General features: G+C 38.1%; 2 protein-coding genes across 6 annotated transcripts in view; one reads left to right on the top strand and one right to left on the bottom strand.

The window, feature by feature from the left end:
* The window catches only part of HPS3 (HPS3 biogenesis of lysosomal organelles complex 2 subunit 1), a 35,858-nt gene extending 26,160 nt beyond the window's left edge, over nucleotides 1-9,698 (top strand). Inside the window, 4 exon segments of the mRNA XM_006187254.3 lie at nucleotides 896-1,003; nucleotides 4,577-4,783; nucleotides 5,405-5,495; nucleotides 8,879-9,698. Of these exon segments, the coding sequence (XP_006187316.1) occupies nucleotides 896-1,003; nucleotides 4,577-4,783; nucleotides 5,405-5,495; nucleotides 8,879-9,006 (534 nt within the window). The 3' untranslated portion in view covers nucleotides 9,007-9,698.
* The window catches only part of LOC102507268 (ceruloplasmin), a 53,482-nt gene that overhangs the window by 506 nt on the left and 36,810 nt on the right, over nucleotides 1-16,166 (bottom strand). Inside the window, exons 16-21 of one of the 5 annotated variants that reach the window (XR_004322480.1) lie at nucleotides 15,665-15,881; nucleotides 15,095-15,234; nucleotides 13,830-13,992; nucleotides 3,466-3,570; nucleotides 2,880-2,984; nucleotides 2,359-2,470 (exon numbers count right to left, since the gene is read on the bottom strand). Coding sequence is in view for 3 of the 5 variants with exons in the window: in XM_014561346.2 (XP_014416832.2) it covers nucleotides 3,467-3,570; nucleotides 13,830-13,992; nucleotides 15,095-15,234; nucleotides 15,665-15,881 (624 nt within the window). In the remaining 2 variants the exon portion in view is untranslated. Of the gene's footprint in view, nucleotides 1-2,358; nucleotides 2,471-2,871; nucleotides 2,985-3,465; nucleotides 3,571-10,432; nucleotides 10,576-13,829; nucleotides 13,993-15,094; nucleotides 15,235-15,664; nucleotides 15,882-16,166 lie in introns of those variants that run through there. The other 4 variants (XR_004322477.1, XM_014561347.2, XM_014561346.2 and 1 more) reach the window with 4 other exon arrangements.

Below are 16,166 nucleotides of genomic sequence, written 5' to 3'. Positions count from 1 at the left end.
ATGATAATGACCCTTCTTATTTTTAATGGTATAAAATCAAACATAATTCTTATTACCAGATTTTTTTAAAGCAGGAGTTAAAAACACACTTAAAACTTGTGTGTGAGTGAAGTTGTCCACATTTTGAATGCTGTATTCTAAAGAGCGCCCCCCACTGCTCTGTCTTACTCACTTGCAGTGGTGCCTCAGCAGCCCTTTGCGGGGGAAGGGGCTTTTCCCCAGGCCCGTCTGTGCTCCATCAGGAGAGGGCCATGAAGTGGAACACAAGAGAAGAGGGAGCTGCAGACCTCCCTGAGGGGAGAGGGGCTGCAGAAGGCCTGTGGGAGAGACACTTCCTTCCTAGACTCCCCCTTCCTTCGGCTGCACACACAAGAGCTGTTCTGCAGTCCCCACTGCCCTCTCAGTTCTGTTCTTACCCTTCCTGCTCCCGCAGTCCTAGCTGCCCCTTCACCCGTCATGGATGCCATGGCTAATGTGGGTTTTCTTGAATAAGGGAGTCTTTATGGGAATTGTCTTGAGAACTTAATGGAAGAGATTTTGCCTCCGAAGGAGAGTGGTAGAAATAAAAATTATTTTCAGTATTACTGTTAGCTTTCTTTGAGTATAATTAGCTTAAAGGCCATAATACCCTTTTTGCTAGAAAGTGCCTCTTCGAAATCGTCTTAAAGGTAAAACATTAGGAGATATCCAGTACAGATTTATTCAGTGCGAAGCAGCAAGGCTGAAACTTTTTCCAGGGGAATATATTCTAAGGCTTTCTTCCCACTCTGAGGAAAACGTATACCTAATTTTGCAACATGGCAGAAGGTTAGGGATTGCTTGCTGTTTGTGGGATAGATGAAGAAAATCTTGTTTTGCTGTATTTTACTTACGATAAGTTTCTTTTATATTTTAGATAAACAGTTGCAGTCATTATGGCTTAATCTCTCCATGGGTTAATGTCTTAATATCATCTGATTCCTTAGCTGATAAAAATTGTATGGAAGAGCTTTCAAAATTACAGGTAAATAAAAATGCCCCTTTGAAAAAAAATGACTATGCATATTACAATATAGTATAAGATTTAAATTTGGTAAGACACCTGGTGTCCTGTTAACTAGAGTATATAATTTTGGGGACGAAATCTACTGTTAGACCTCCTCAGGAGCTCTTGTGGGAATTCCTGTCTCTGCCCGAAACTGCAGACGGGAAGGCTGGGGTTGCTGCCGGTGGATGAGTGAGCTTCACCAAGTCCTGTGACCTTCTAGCCTCATTTTCAGGATGTACTTGAAATCACTTTGGGAAACTGAAAGTATGGCAAATGTGCTGTGTTTTCACTGATGTCAGTCACTTTTATTTTAGTGTTCACTCACATAGTCTAGTCCTCTAGCCTAAGGCAGGCACTACTCTCTGTCTTATAGGAAGTAAATCAAAGTAGCCAGCTTTATAAGCTCCTGAAAGGCTTGTTTTAAAAATAACAAATACAGTCAAGAGAATGTAGACCATCCGGCAAGAATTCTGACTCTGACAGTGTTTTGACTGGCAATGAGAAATAAAGTCCATATTTGACTTGGTGAATCGGACCAGGCTAGATGTGTATGTGATTTATTTAATGTAGTCAGTGGCCCAAGGACAGAATATAATCCTCCTATCTGTTTTGTTTGGTCTACCCAGTGTAGCTCAACAGTAGCTGCCAAATTGAGATTTCAAATCAAGAATTTTGAGTTTCAAGTTTGTTTTGAAAAATTCAGCAGAACTTCCATTCAGCGGTAACCCTGGTCCCTGAGACCGCGGGTTGGAGCTGCCTGGGGGCTGCCCTCCTTGGACCGTGCTGGCGCCGTCCAGTCTGCCAGTCTCATCTCCATGTCTCCCGGTCCACGTGCTGAGTGTCTGGCATCCATGTTCCTTACACCCAGCTGCCGTGGTGCATTTTCATCATCTGTGTGACCTCATTAGGCTTTTGAGTTTGCAACCCCAGTTTACACTGGGAACTGGTGTCAGTGTGATTTTTGCTTATAGAAACAAAATTGTCAAATTGGGGATGGAGGTCAGGACAGGAAGCTCAAGAGACCACATTGTGTAGTCTTAGCCTCTAGACAGCCTGCGATGTCTTCAGAAATAGTGTTGCTTACATTTGAAAAAAATTGCCAGAGAGGATTCTTGGTTCCTAGCTCTAGTACCCTAAAAGGGTACTACAATACAGAGGCTGCTGAGGGCTTAGTCTCAGACTCGTTCATTCCCCAAATATTCTTTGATCATGTGCCGTAACTGTCATTGATGTACAGCACTGGACGAGGCAGACGGGACTTGCCCTCCTACAACATATATACTAATTACAGATTTTAAATTATAATTGTAGTAAGTGGTATTAAATCTCACCTGATAAAGCTTCAAAGCCTGTTTATAATCTCTGCTTTAAAAGTGTAATTCAGTGATCTTTTAAAATCCATTTGAAAGTTTAAAAAGGGTATCTTCTTTCTGGGAATCTTTGCTGTTAAAGGATAGAAAGTTTAGTCAGCCTAAACTTTTCTAAATCCTTTTCCTAATTACAACTCTTTCTAAATTATCTGAGTCAACTAGTCCTAGTCATTAAGAATAAAAATAACCATCAAGAAACAAAAAGATCTCATCTGTTCTCCCCTAGAGGAATGAGGAGCTTCAGAATCACCTAGAAAGCTTTTCCACAATTGTATGACTCGCCTCTACCCACCGGCTCACCACCACCAAGCAGATTTGATGTAAATCTCAGTCTCTTGTCCTCAATCACTCTAATAGTATAGTTGTCAAAAATTAAAACAATCTGTAAATCATCTACATTTCCAAAAGCCGCTATTTTAGAATGATGCAGTAACTAGTAAACGCCTTGCCTTTCATCAGAATTTTCCTGGTTCCCTCCCCACCTTCTTGCCAGCCACCTCTCTTAGAGCCACAGGTGTGATTGTGTAGGTGGAGAAGACAGAATTCTATGGATTCCAGCCCCACGGAGTCAGCTGAGGGTGAGGGATCTAGATCAGAAATGGGAATAAATAGTGAATGTCTTGGGGGTGGAGAGTTCATTTTCAATATTAAAAAAAAAAAAATGGAGCACTCTGCTTGGAAGCAGATAACAATGAGAGTGTAAATAGTAGCAGTAATGCTTGGACCATTTTTTATCCAGTGACATGTGTTGTCCAGTGTTTCTAATTTTTAAACTTCTTGGTGATACGGATACAACCACTTAAAAGTTCATGGGTAGTCCATTTTGTACCAAGCTTTGACTGGTTTCATTTTAACCGCAGTTTGGGTTACCCATGCCTTGTTTCTTTCCTACCCCATCACTATCCTGATACATCAAGAGTTGAATATAGAAATAATCTGTGTTTTCTTTCATTTGGGGGGAGGCTGTGAGTGGTAGATTATCACCTTATTTCATATTTGCTACCTTATTGTCAGGAAATTATTCAGACAAAGGTGATTATTAAACTTTCAGGAAGGAAAAGGACCAACCTTATTCTCCAAGCCATTCCTTGGTAGATATGTGCAATAAAATAATGACGCTGACTGTAAATGGATAGTTCATGTTCCATATCCTCCTGTGAGTCTGAGGAGATGCTGTAGCAAAAAGGATACAGGAAGAAGAAAATCAGGCTATGACCATCTCATCTTTATCCAGAAGAACGGGAAAGCAGAGATTATTTTGGTGGCAGTATCAAAAGTAGTATTTATAGTTTAAATGCTTAAAAGTAAAATATTGGTCAAGTTGTGAGAACTAAAGTAATACTTGCTTGATGTCATTCAGCTTGTGGTGAATGGTATTGATAGAGATGATTAGGTTCTTAATGATTGCTTTAGTTTTCTTAAATGTTAAATTTTATTTTTAGTTCTATATGTAGTGAGTGCTTATTATAGAAACCTTGGAAAATACAGGGAAGTGTGAAAAAGAAAATAAAAAATGGGCTTTGTCCTCCCAGCCAACAAGCTGGTCTCTGTGTCAAATCTTGTGCTCTTCCAAAGGCATTTCTAGATGTGCGTGGACCTTATGTAGGTTTTGCAAAACTGATCATGCTCTGAATATAATTTTGTACTGAGATTTTTCACTAATTTTATCATGAGCATTTTGTCATTAGCTAGCCTTTGAAAACAATTTTGAGAACTATAAAATATTCCATTATTTGAATATACTCATAATTTATTTACTCATTTACTTCTTGTTTAACATTCAGGTTTCTTCTAGTTTTTCAATATTATAAATATTCTTGAGGTGAACATCACTGGACATAAGTCTTGACCACCATGTGGATTATTTTCTTAGGGTAGAGGCTTAAAGCATTCCCATGAGTGTTAATATGCAGTCTAGCCAAAGCAAATAAAATCGTGCTATTTTAAAAATGCTTTCCATTAAGCAGATTTTTATTCTTTAAACTAGAGGTGGTTTCAGGATGATTTAATTCTTCGGTCTACTTAGACTTAGTAAATACCATATAGCATGTGCTCTAAAATTGCATTCTTCTTTTGTTGGCAAGTGAGGTTTAGTCTTTTTTAAAAAACTGTATTCTGTATGTTGTGCATTAGTTTTTCGGGTACCTCATTCCATAACATTTCACTTTTCTGTTCATAGTCTCTTATATGTGGTCCTTCATTTGACATAGCTTCCATCGTTCCATTCTTGGAGCCACTCTCAGAAGACACTATTGCCGGCCTCAGTGTCCATGTTCTGTGTCGTACACGTTTGAAAGAGTATGAACAGTGCATAGACAGGCTATTAGAGAGATGCCCAGAGGCAGTCATCCCATATGCTAATCACGAACTGAAAGAAGAGAATCGGGTATGCTTTTCAGATTATGTTTTTTAGGCTTTATCAATGATAATCAGATGATAATCTTGTTGCCTTCTCTGCGAAATGTGGACAGATTGTGCCAGTCCAACCTTGTGGGGCTGTATGGGTCAGAAGAACATGTATGTTTAACGTGTTATGTATTTTGAGTACTATTAGAGAATATTAAAATGTATGGTGCTGGTATGTTATCGTCATCAAAAATCTCTTGTTTGGTGATAAAGTAGGCTACTACTTGAAAATTTGGGAAATATAATGCATGCTGGGAAAATTCTTTTTGGGCTGTCTGGTCTTTAGAAATTAGAAGAGTTTTTGACTTTAGTACTTTTTCTTTTGTTCCTTCCTTCTTTCTTGCCATCTAAGAGTTGATAACAGGACATGTCTGTGTTTATTCTTGAAAATAGCCATGTACGTATGTACAATACACATCTGGTTACAAATCTGAATTCTATGTTATAGTTTAAGCAGATGACTGTTCTAACAAAGTCTGATGCCCTTAACCAAGATGATGTGTTTTGCCCTGCGCTTCCCAGCACAACCTTCTTGTTCTTGTTGGCAATCTGAATATAAAATGCATCAAACTTAAAAAGTATTCATTTTTCCCTAAGATAGACTTTGTGGTGGAAAAAACTGCTGCCTGAACTTTGTCAAAGAATAAAATGTGGTGGAGAGAAATATCAACTTTATCTGTCATCACTGAAAGGTAAAATAATCTTTTTGGCTTGATTATTAAGTTTAACTGAGGGTCTAAGTTTTAGTTTCCTTAATCTGCTGAAGCCTTGCTTTCTCTAGTTTTTCATGTGATTCTCAAGTGTAGGGAAGATGGTCTTAGCAGAACCATCTGGAGAACTTATTTTCAGCATTCATATGTTCCCCTCTACCACACATGGTATTCATTTATCTCTTTTAGCTCCAGAGCTGATGCTTTTAAGTTAATCTTTTCTACCAACAAATTATCACCATCAGAGAAACTTACAACCTCAGCATTTAACAAATCTGAATAGCCATTAGGATGAGTACATTTTTTATTAATGGTCTGGGTGCTTAATTTATTTCATGTAGGAAATTAAGTTACTATGATTATTAATCATAATTATAAACAAGTACTAAGGACTGACAAATTTCTCAAAGATTTCAAAGTTTAGTGTCTCTAAATTATGCAGTATTTTACAGCATAGGTAGTTGTTTGAATTTTTATAATTCATAGTCATTTATAAATCTGGGTAGATATATGGGTATCAGTTTCTCTACTTTTGTGTGTTAATATCACTAGTTAATGGTTGGCCTGATGACAAAGGCATGGTTATATTGATATCAGTGTACATAAAATGTTAGAAGTGAATAGTGTTGGAAATGTATTTTCCAGCTGAGGTAATTGACTTTTAAAGTGGTAGGCACTGAGCAGCGTTTTTCTGGAGATCTCCCTTTAAGTAAAGTTGTATATTTATGATTGGAGTGACAAGGAGGGGACTTTATACTAACTTTTTGTCCTACCCCTCTCCCTGCGTGATTTTTTGGTCTTCAGAAGGTGGAGGTGTCATGTGTTTGATTGTCCAGCTCAAATTTATCTCATAATTTTGAACTTATGGTGGGTCACTTTCCAACGCAGATATCCCACGTCTTCACCCAGCCACGTCACTCTCTTAGTCAAAAGACTCTCTTCATCCTTTTCTGATCCACATCCGCAAACTCTCTACGCATAACTTACCCATAATCATTCCTCCAAATGTTCCATTTTTCTATATCTTTACAATATCTGTGTGCGCACACCTGTGCATGTGTATATTATGTGTACACACATTCGTGCACATACATATGTGTGTATATGCACACACGTGTATGTGTGTATATATGTGTCTGGCTCATGGGACTAGGTGCTGTGTGTGATTTACCTTTATTGGACTGTAATACCTCCAAAGCTGGCATAGTGTGTTACTCATTTTTCATGTTGCACTGTCCTTGCCAGCAACATGCTCTCCATAGGAAACATTCTATAACTATTTACTGATTTGAAGAGGAGACACCTGAATAACCTTAGATTCATTTTCAAGGGGTGGGGGGGGGTCTCTCTCTGTTGGCAGCTGTGGTATACAGAGAAGAGACCAGGACTGGAGCTAGGAGAATTGAAACTAAATTCCAAGTCTACTCCTTAGTCAGTAACCAGAAGCAAGCTGATTTTTTAATTGCCTGGGACTGATGAAAAGTTCGGGGTTGACTCTAGAGTAAAAGTAGGCAAATTTTAAAATTTACTCTAGGTAAAGTTAGGCAGAATTGCAAGATGAAGGTCGGGGCGTATATAATATGCGTAGGAGCTTGGATTTCTTACTCTCTAGCGCAGCATTTCTCAACCATGTCACGACTAACGTCTCGAACCAGATATTTGTGTCCCCTGTGCATTTTAGGATGTTACCAGCATCCCTGACCTCCACCCACTAAATACCAGTAGCACTTGCACAGTTAAAACAAAAATGTCTCCAAATATTACCAGATGTCCCCTGGAGGCAAAATTGTACTAGCTGAGAACCGTTGCACTAATGCAGAGCCGTTGAAACTGGGGTTAGTGGTTGGCTTGTTAGTTTCAAGGAAATAGTTATTACTGTTTTTGTGATAATGAACTGTGCTTATTAGTAAAAATTCTAGTACTGTAGTAAATTAGAAACCTAAAGTTTAAAAAGTCATTTACAGTCCCATTAGCCCGAAATAACTATTTTTTAACATTTGACAGATATTTTCTGTACAGACTGGAGGATTTAAAGTACTCTGCAGATTTAAGATGTTGACGTTGTTCTTGGAGTAATAACCTGTTTTAGCCCCTCTGCCAGGGCAGAAGAGAGATGGCAGAAGAGAACAGAGCAGTGGCAAGATTTTTGTTGGTTCTATAACTGCTTTACACTCACTCAGTTTTTTGTATCTAGGATACTACTTAACAGGTTCCACGTTTAGGCCAAGTAAACTAGTTTGCTAGGAAAGCATTGATAATTCATGGGCTTTGCAAATTAATTAGTAGTTGTTATTTATTAAAAGATTCTATTTTTTGTCAGATATGTCTCGTATTTTAATTTAATTCTCAAAGGACTCTGGAAGCTAACAGGTGGTACCCCTACATTAGAGATGAGGAAACTAGGACTCAGGAGGTTAAGTGATTTTCTTAAAGTCACCCAGAGCGCAGGTAGACGAGTGTGATCGCTGCCCAAATATGACTGCAGAGATGGGGGTCTTTCCCATTCCTCACTGTTGCACCACTCAGTAACTTTGTAGGAACAAGAGCATGTTATTCCTTTGTGTAATGGATGATGTAGGTTGCTGAATACTGGACAGATAACTTTGGATGAAGGTACACACACCTGAGCAGGAGATTTGATATTTGGGTCACTCTGCAAATAGAGTAAGTGGTGGGCATGCGAGGATCACACAGGAGATTGTCACCAAAGAATGTTTACTGAGAACATTGTTCTTAAGTGTCACCCCTTCTCTTCCCAGCAGAGGGCAGCATGTATGTATCAAGAAGCAATAGAATAAAAATTACATAGTTATCTTTACAAAAATGTTTACTGAATTTCTTAATATTTAAAATGTTCATTAGAACACATTACTTTGCAGTTTGAAAAAAAGTAAATGGTTTTGAAAACAGATTTGTGCTTATTAATAACATGAAAATCTTATAACAGAGAGGAACTGATTGAGGAGAATGTCATCCAACAATTAATAGTATTTCCTATCCTAGCGAAGTCTTTATAAATTAGCTGCAAGTATACTCCTAACAGTAAAAACAGTAGTCAATTGATTGTTTTTCTTTAGAGGGTAATAGGAATCTATTGATAAATAATGTAATAAATACTCCAGCAAAGAAATCGTAAGTAAAAATTGCATGGGGCTAGTATAAAATAAACTTCAACGGATTCTAGAAAGAAAAAATAAGTTGTTAGGACTATAAAGCAGTCTGTGGATTTAAGACACTGTTTTTTTTCTCCCTTTCTCTTATAACATTTTGTCACCTGAATCAGCCTCTAATTGGTTGAGTGATTAAGAGAATCAGATGAAAGACAGAAAATCAGTTCTAACTCAGATATTCTTTCCTACAAACAGAAACATTGTCCATTGTTGCTGTGGAACTAGAACTAAGGGATTTCTTAAACGTCCTCCCAGAAGATGGCACGGCAGCATTTTTCCTGCCATATCTTCTCTACTGCAGTCGAAAGAAATCATTGACTTGAAGGTATCATTTGAAAAATACCACAATGGCTTATGAGACTGAATTTTTGAAAATTGAATGCCAGATAAAAAACACAAATCAAGCATTTTTATATTGAATATGGACATATATGGCAAGTGCTTTCAGGCTGCATACCATAGTGGTATTATTAGCTTCATAATTTATGACCTGAATCCATTTCATTGTCCAGAATGTAAAAAAGCTACAAGACATAAGAATTTCCTCAAAGAAGGCGTGTATTTTTAAAGGTAGAGACTGACTTTTATACCAGGGAACATCAATTCACTGTTGCTGGAGACACGACAATCTTTATCATCCCGGGGACACAAACATTTTGTAAGTATGCTCGAAAGAATGTCACTCCAAGTGGCCTAGAATTTAACTGTCTTGATTTTTTCCAGATTTCTCGGGTCACTTTTTTAAAAACTAATATTCTTTGAGAAAGATGTTAATGTGTCCCCACAGTAGAAGATTTCAAACTTTATTTTCATGTTACTTTTAAAGGTAACTGCTGTGTTACTCTCTGTATCAAATGAGATAGACGTTTACAAAGCTAACTTTCTTCTTGTCTGGCTATTAACGTGATTTGTTGAATGCATGTTTTTCAGCCAAAGCCCTGTTGCCATTTTTTGTTGATGTGTACTCTTGCTCTTAGCTAGAGTTTATGTGAAAATAAAGAAGTATAAAGAACTATGTTTTCTTTTTTAGCCTCTTATTAAACGATTTTGAGTCCAAGTTCAGCTCACTGATGGTGTGCTTAGACTTTGGTTAAGGCTGGGCAAAAATGCTACTCACCTGGTGTTTTCACAACCATATTTTGAAAACTTATCTCCTAATGGCAACTCTCATCTTTACCAGGATTTAATTTATAGATTTGTTTCGTAACTCTGCCTCTCTCCAGTTTCAGATTAACATCCTTTTGACCATGTCTTCAAGGGTTCACAAAACTCAGATTGACATCATTTTATTTTATTTTAATTTATTTTATTTTATTTTATTTTATTTTATTTTTCATTTAAAGATTTTTTCAATTTAAACTTTTATTTTTGAAATTTTATTATTAATATTTTATCTTATTTTAGTGCTATTTTTTATTTTACTTCCTCTACACCTGTGCCCCCAGGTCCACTGGTTCTTTAGGAATAATGTCAGCAGCATGTTAGAGGGACTGACTGGAAGTCAAAGTTGGGAAACACTTCATTGAATCTCAGTAGTGATCCTTTGAGGACTGTCCAGGGCAACATCTGGTCATAGATTTTTTTCTTAAATACAGTTTTGTAAGGCCATAACAGTGGTGATATGAACGGCCTATACTGATCAATTGTATTACCAAGTGTACTAGAGTCAGTCATGTGCCACAATACAGCCTGTTGATCCTTTCATATGAAACAGTATAACACAGTTTTCCCCACAAATGCACAAAAGTGTATATTTCAGTCTTTTTTTTAATGCTTATCACCATTCCAAAGTAAGCATTCTGTTAAACACTTTCACATATATTGTTATGAATCATTGTTTTTTCTTTTTTTTCACTTATCACCAATTTATTTCTTTCAGCCAGACTTGGTCTCTATAGAAAAGAAATTTTAAGACCATTATTAAAAATAGTATATATCATATGGTTAAAAACATTGGTACATGATGCTTAGATTAGAAATGTATTCTAATTTTTTGCAGTTATTTTGTTTATTCTTGGTTCATTTATATTCTGCTCTTTATATGTTAAAAGACATCTCTCATTCTAGTACTGATTTACTTAAAGAAAAATTAACTTTGCTCCCCACAAGATCCTTATGAATTATAAGGGGAAAAATAGTAACTTTACAGTGGAAAAACCTGGCAGACACCTCCTTAACCAGGTGCTCAAAATGAACATGACCAGGAAGGGAACAAATCAACATCTTGTGCCTCTTGACAGGTATGCTGAGAAAAACACAACATCCCTTCTGTGAGAATCTCGCCCAGAAATGCATAACCTAAATCTGATCGTGAGGAAACCCAGTTTGGGTCTGTTTGATCATTAGACAAAGCCAAATTGTAGGACATTCTGCAAAGTGACTGCCAACTGCCCTATATTCTTTAAAAACGTCGAAGTTGTAAAAGACAAAGACCAAGGAACTGCTCCAGACTAAGGAGACTTAAGAAGACATGCCAGCTGAACACAGTATATGAGCTGGATTTTCTATTTTTATAAAGAACATGATTAGAATAGTTGGTGAAATGTGAACAGGATCTGTGGTATTGAATCATTTTTAATTTCCTAATTTTGATATATTATGTTTATTATAAGAATATTCTTGTTTTTAGGAAATATGAGTATACATATATTTATAACACCTGTAGTCTGTGTGTGTAGAGAGAGAGGGAGATAGAAAAGATGAGAAAGCAAATGATGCTGTGCAGAATGTTCACATTTGAGGAATCTGGGTAAAAGGTATACAGGAATTTTTTTGTACTGATCTTGCAACTTTTAAATGAGTCTGATGTTGTATCCAAATTTTTTTTTAAATTCCTTTTCATTGAATTAATATGTGGTTAGATATTTAACAAGCAAGTATTGGATTGGATTTGGGCACCTACTGGAAATACAGAATATACACTCCCTGCCTATGAGGAACTTAAGAGCTAAGCAGGCTGTCGTCCTGCAGACGGCTCCCAAAGGTTATCTGACTGTTGTGGAAGGGTCAGTCTAAAAAAAGTACCTTTTATATTTGTCAGAGGAGGCCTTCCTTATGCTTCCTCTGCTAGAGGAAGTGAGGCATACCATTAAGTATGACAGGATATCCACAATTCTTTTCTAATAATTTTTTTTTCTTTGTGGAGGAAATTGTCTGTCTCCTGGTGCATAATATTGAAAGATTTCACCATAACTTGATTTTCTCTCTTGTCCATATCTTGGTAGGTGGAAATTTTTCTAAGATTTAGAATTAAAGTAGACTTGGCCAAAGATTTATCAAACTTTCATTCCAGGGTAATTCAGACTGGTACATGTGGCTCCCCGATTTTTCTGTGAAATGTTCAAACTATCTTTTTGGCTCATTACTGCCTCTTTCAGTCCCATACAGTACCTTTTCCCTTTGTAAAAGCCAAGTTTGTCTTTAACCTTTCTCCAACGTGTGTTGTCCCTTCACATTTGCTATTTGTTCTGCAGTTTTTACTACGGCTTTTAGAACAGTCTCCCCTTTTTTTTCAGCCAAGCAAGTGATCATCTCCCTCTTCTCCTTCCAGGCTTATCATACAAAGGGGATCTCTTCACTGCCTCTGTGTGTGGGCTCAGCCTGTAGCAGCATCCTCGGAATGCCAGGCATTTGTACACACAGATCTCCAGAAGGCCTTCCTCAGAGTTCCCTCACTCTGGGTTATTTCTCTGAGCAGGACCATCGTTTGTGTGGTCTCCATGTGTGCTAAAGTTCTTTGAATTCTGCTTAAAGTTTTCTTTCTCACCTTTGGCTCTTCACCTTGTTTAGCACTTCCTGGCTTTAGAGCCAGAGGTTTATCTGTCTGAGTCTTTGGCATTCTGGTGCTCTCAGTACCACTCTGTGTAATAAAGGGTCTCAATGGAAATCGTTTTTCATGTTAGGAGGCCTTTGTGTAAGACTGAGGAGCAGAAATTAAACTTTTCGTTGGCAGCCATGGTTGCTCTTCAGTGATTTTTAATTTTTGAAATATGTTGACTTCTATATTTTCTTCCATTTATATGTCCCCTTTTATGCCAGTTTTGAGGAGGAAACATAAGGAGTTTCCCCTCATTGGATTTGCCATTGCCAATTCCAACAGTTCTGAACTCAGAAGACCCAGGAAACACCGAAGCTTGCAGCTGTTATAGCAGGAATTTTACTCTTCATACAACACGTTTTGTCAGTGTTCAGTGTGCACCCATACAGGGGCTGTTTGTTTTTTTGTGTTTTCACTGTGTGCGTGCAGATGCATGTGCCTGTGGAGGAGGGAGTGTTCTTGTGGGGGTGGGCAGAGCAGGGAGTTTAGGGTCTATATTTTCCCTGGATCTTTGCTATGGTCTAAACGTTTGTGTGCCCCCAGATTTCTTGTGTTGAAAACCTGATGCCCAAAGTGATAGAGTTAGGTGGTGGGGCCTTTGGGAAATGATTTGGTCAGGAGGGTGGAGCCCTCATGAATGGGATTAGTGTCCTTATAAAGGAGGCCCAAGAGCTAGCCTGTCCTTCTGCCATGTGTAGATGTAATAAGTCTGCAACATGGAGAAGGACCCTCAGCCTACCATATTAGCACCCCGACCTCAGGTTAACAGTCTCCGGAGCTGTGAAAATAAGTCTTTTTCTTCATAAGCTACCCAGTCTGGTATTTTGTTACAGCAGCCCAAATGGACTGAGACAATCATTGGCAAATAATCAGTAATGCTTCCCCTCCCCCTAGAAGCACAGAAACACACTGTTTTGCCTGATTGACTATTTGAAATTATATTGGGTTATTTAGGGTTTGGGGAGCCTTTCTCCTGTACTAAATACTACCTAGAAAAAACCAGTAATACTTTCTATTAAGAAAGAGTAAATTTTAAAAGTGACTTGTTAAGTCACAACTACTCTCTTACACGGATCAGTTTTAAGGATGTTAAGTAACAATGCATCAGATTGGTGTCAGTTTGCACTATTGGTGCTGCGTCAGTACCAGCTGTCAGAACAGAAGCAGAGTCCCACACCATTTAGCAGTGAAAGAAAATTCCTGCTTGGAGGTAAAGAAGGAAGAAATCAGAACAGTAAGTTCACAAATGGGAGAAGTCTATAGGCCAAGTAGCGCACCTTAATTATGTTCGTGATACACGCCTTCTGGAATTACTAACTGGATATTTACCTGCATTTGGTAGAACGGTGTAAGTAGTTTCCATTCCAGCATGAATGTGGTCAGTCACATGGCAGTGGAGTAACCAGGTTCCAGGTGTTCTTGGAGACATTTCTAAGGTTTGGTATGTCCCAGGGAAAACGTCAAAGACGTCAGAACTATAGATGCCCCTGTGCTTAATTAGAAAAACGACAAATATTATATAATGTTTATTATGTGTGAGAGTTCATTCAAATAATCTTTCATTGGCCAGCTCAGGGATATTAGAAAAATGAATAAACCCATTAAGAAAGAGAGCAGGGTAGAGAGAGACCCTCCACACTTCTACATCTAATACAATGAGATGTGTGGTCTTTGCTAAACCTTGGCACTATGGGCCATTAAGGATGCATGAGGGAAAGATGGGATGAAAATGAATTCATCAATCAGGAACACCTGTTATCTCTTTCAATTTGACTCTGGTTTTCCTTTTTATCAGAGCACTTGGGTCACACAAGGGAATTTAGCTGTGGCCCCATTTCTTGCTGAGCCCATCCTAGATAAGCTGGTCTGTGAACTTGAGGGCAGGTAGGCAATGAAGAGAGCAGAAAAAGAGGCTGATGGAGAAGCCAAAGCCAGGGGCAATTCAGGTAGAGTCCCAACTAGACGGAGCACTCGGGAGATTTTTCTGCAGGGATGGCGTTGAAAGTCTGCTAAGAGGTAAACCAAAACACAGGTCATAAAATAGTCTTTTCTGCAGTGTGCTTTGTGGTAGCTTCTGAATTTTCTACATTAACTCAAAGGATAAGAAAAAAGCATTTCCAAGAGGGCTACTGATTCCTGCTGAAATCAGCACTGCGTGAGCAGTTGAAGTATGATTGAAATCCAGGGACCAATCAGTTGCTTGACACCAAACTGATGATCTTGTTCTCTTCAGGCCATTTAACATTCAGAACTTAGAACTGGCAAAGGTTATAATAAAGTCTAGTCTCTGTACTCTGACCCCTCATTACATGAACATTCCTGCTCTCTTTGCTGACGATTCCATTCCAATACTTTGCCCAAGAATATGTGGGCAGAACTCCCGGAAAGCCCAGTAAAAACTATAAATCCAAGGAAGAGCCCAGCGTGTAGCAAAGGATAGTGACAGCAGTTGGAGTTGCTGTGTGCCACACTCTTTGGAAATAGTTCTCTTGAAACCTTAAGCGTTTCCTAAGTCTCTCTGAGGAAATGTTCTCTTCATTTGTGTTAAAACATTTTCAAATAGAGCAGGGATAACAACGGTGGGTGGCCCTTACCTGGTATTGGAAGCTGTGGCCATGGAAATGTACTGAGTGCAAGTCTATTTCGTTGCCCATTCCCATCAGATACCAGTTGACTTCATCTCCCACGTGCATTGTGAGGCCTTGCAGGTTCCCAAACATTCTTCCATTAATAGCTGGGGGAAAACATGATATTTTTTTATTACCTCTGGGATATTTTAAACCAACAGCTATTTCACAGGAAATACGATGATTAGGTTAGTGAATGGGATCTTTTTGAGATAATAGAACTTATTTCACTACAGATATGGGAAATGGACACTTTAAGGTCAATAATATTGCACTGCTTGTCTAGTCACTTAGCACCAAAAATCTTATTCCCAATTTTGAGTTTATTTAAAAGGGAATGAGACTTTGGCATTGGGAGAGAAGTTAATAGATGGTTTTAAACATAGTCCCTCTTTTTGCTTTGAATAGAATTCTACCTCACATGCAAAGTCTGGCAGGATTGGTTTATTATAAAATGAAACAAAGGGGTAGTCTCCAAAGTGATTGTATTTGAAAGAAGAAAAGAGAAAAAATAGGTTTTAGAATAATGTATCATACCATGCATTTTATTGCTTTCTATGAATTCATCATTGGCTTTGTCTACTTTCTCAGGGTGGTCAGAGTATGTTTTGATGTTGTCATCTAAGTACCAAGATTCATTCTCATCAAAAACAAGAAACAGAAGGGAAAATTCCGGTTTCTTTATGGGATTGAATACTTTCAAGTAAGATTTCCGACAAACAATCAGTGGACCAATTAATCCACTGTAGAGATCCTGAAAACAAGCAAAAACTTAGTCATCATTGTGATACGGGTCAGGATTTCAGAGAACTGGGACCTAACCATCCATGACCTCAGGAATTTTGGAGGGACTGGTTTAGGTAGCAGACTTTACTCAGTGTGGTTCTGTCAAGCCAGTAACTTTCCACTTGAAGTAGTTAAATTGGAACAATGGTGAGTAGTAGGTAAGTTGTGTGGTGATGCTGAAGTAACAAATGTGTGCAGAAGCCAAATATTGGCTCAGCTAATGAGCAGCAGTTGAGAAGAACTGCAAACAAAC

This window comes from Camelus ferus, chromosome 1 (genome assembly GCF_009834535.1).
Source record: "Camelus ferus isolate YT-003-E chromosome 1, BCGSAC_Cfer_1.0, whole genome shotgun sequence".
Classification (NCBI taxonomy): Eukaryota; Metazoa; Chordata; class Mammalia; order Artiodactyla; family Camelidae; genus Camelus; species Camelus ferus.
This window is presented reverse-complemented; position numbering and strand designations above follow the sequence as displayed.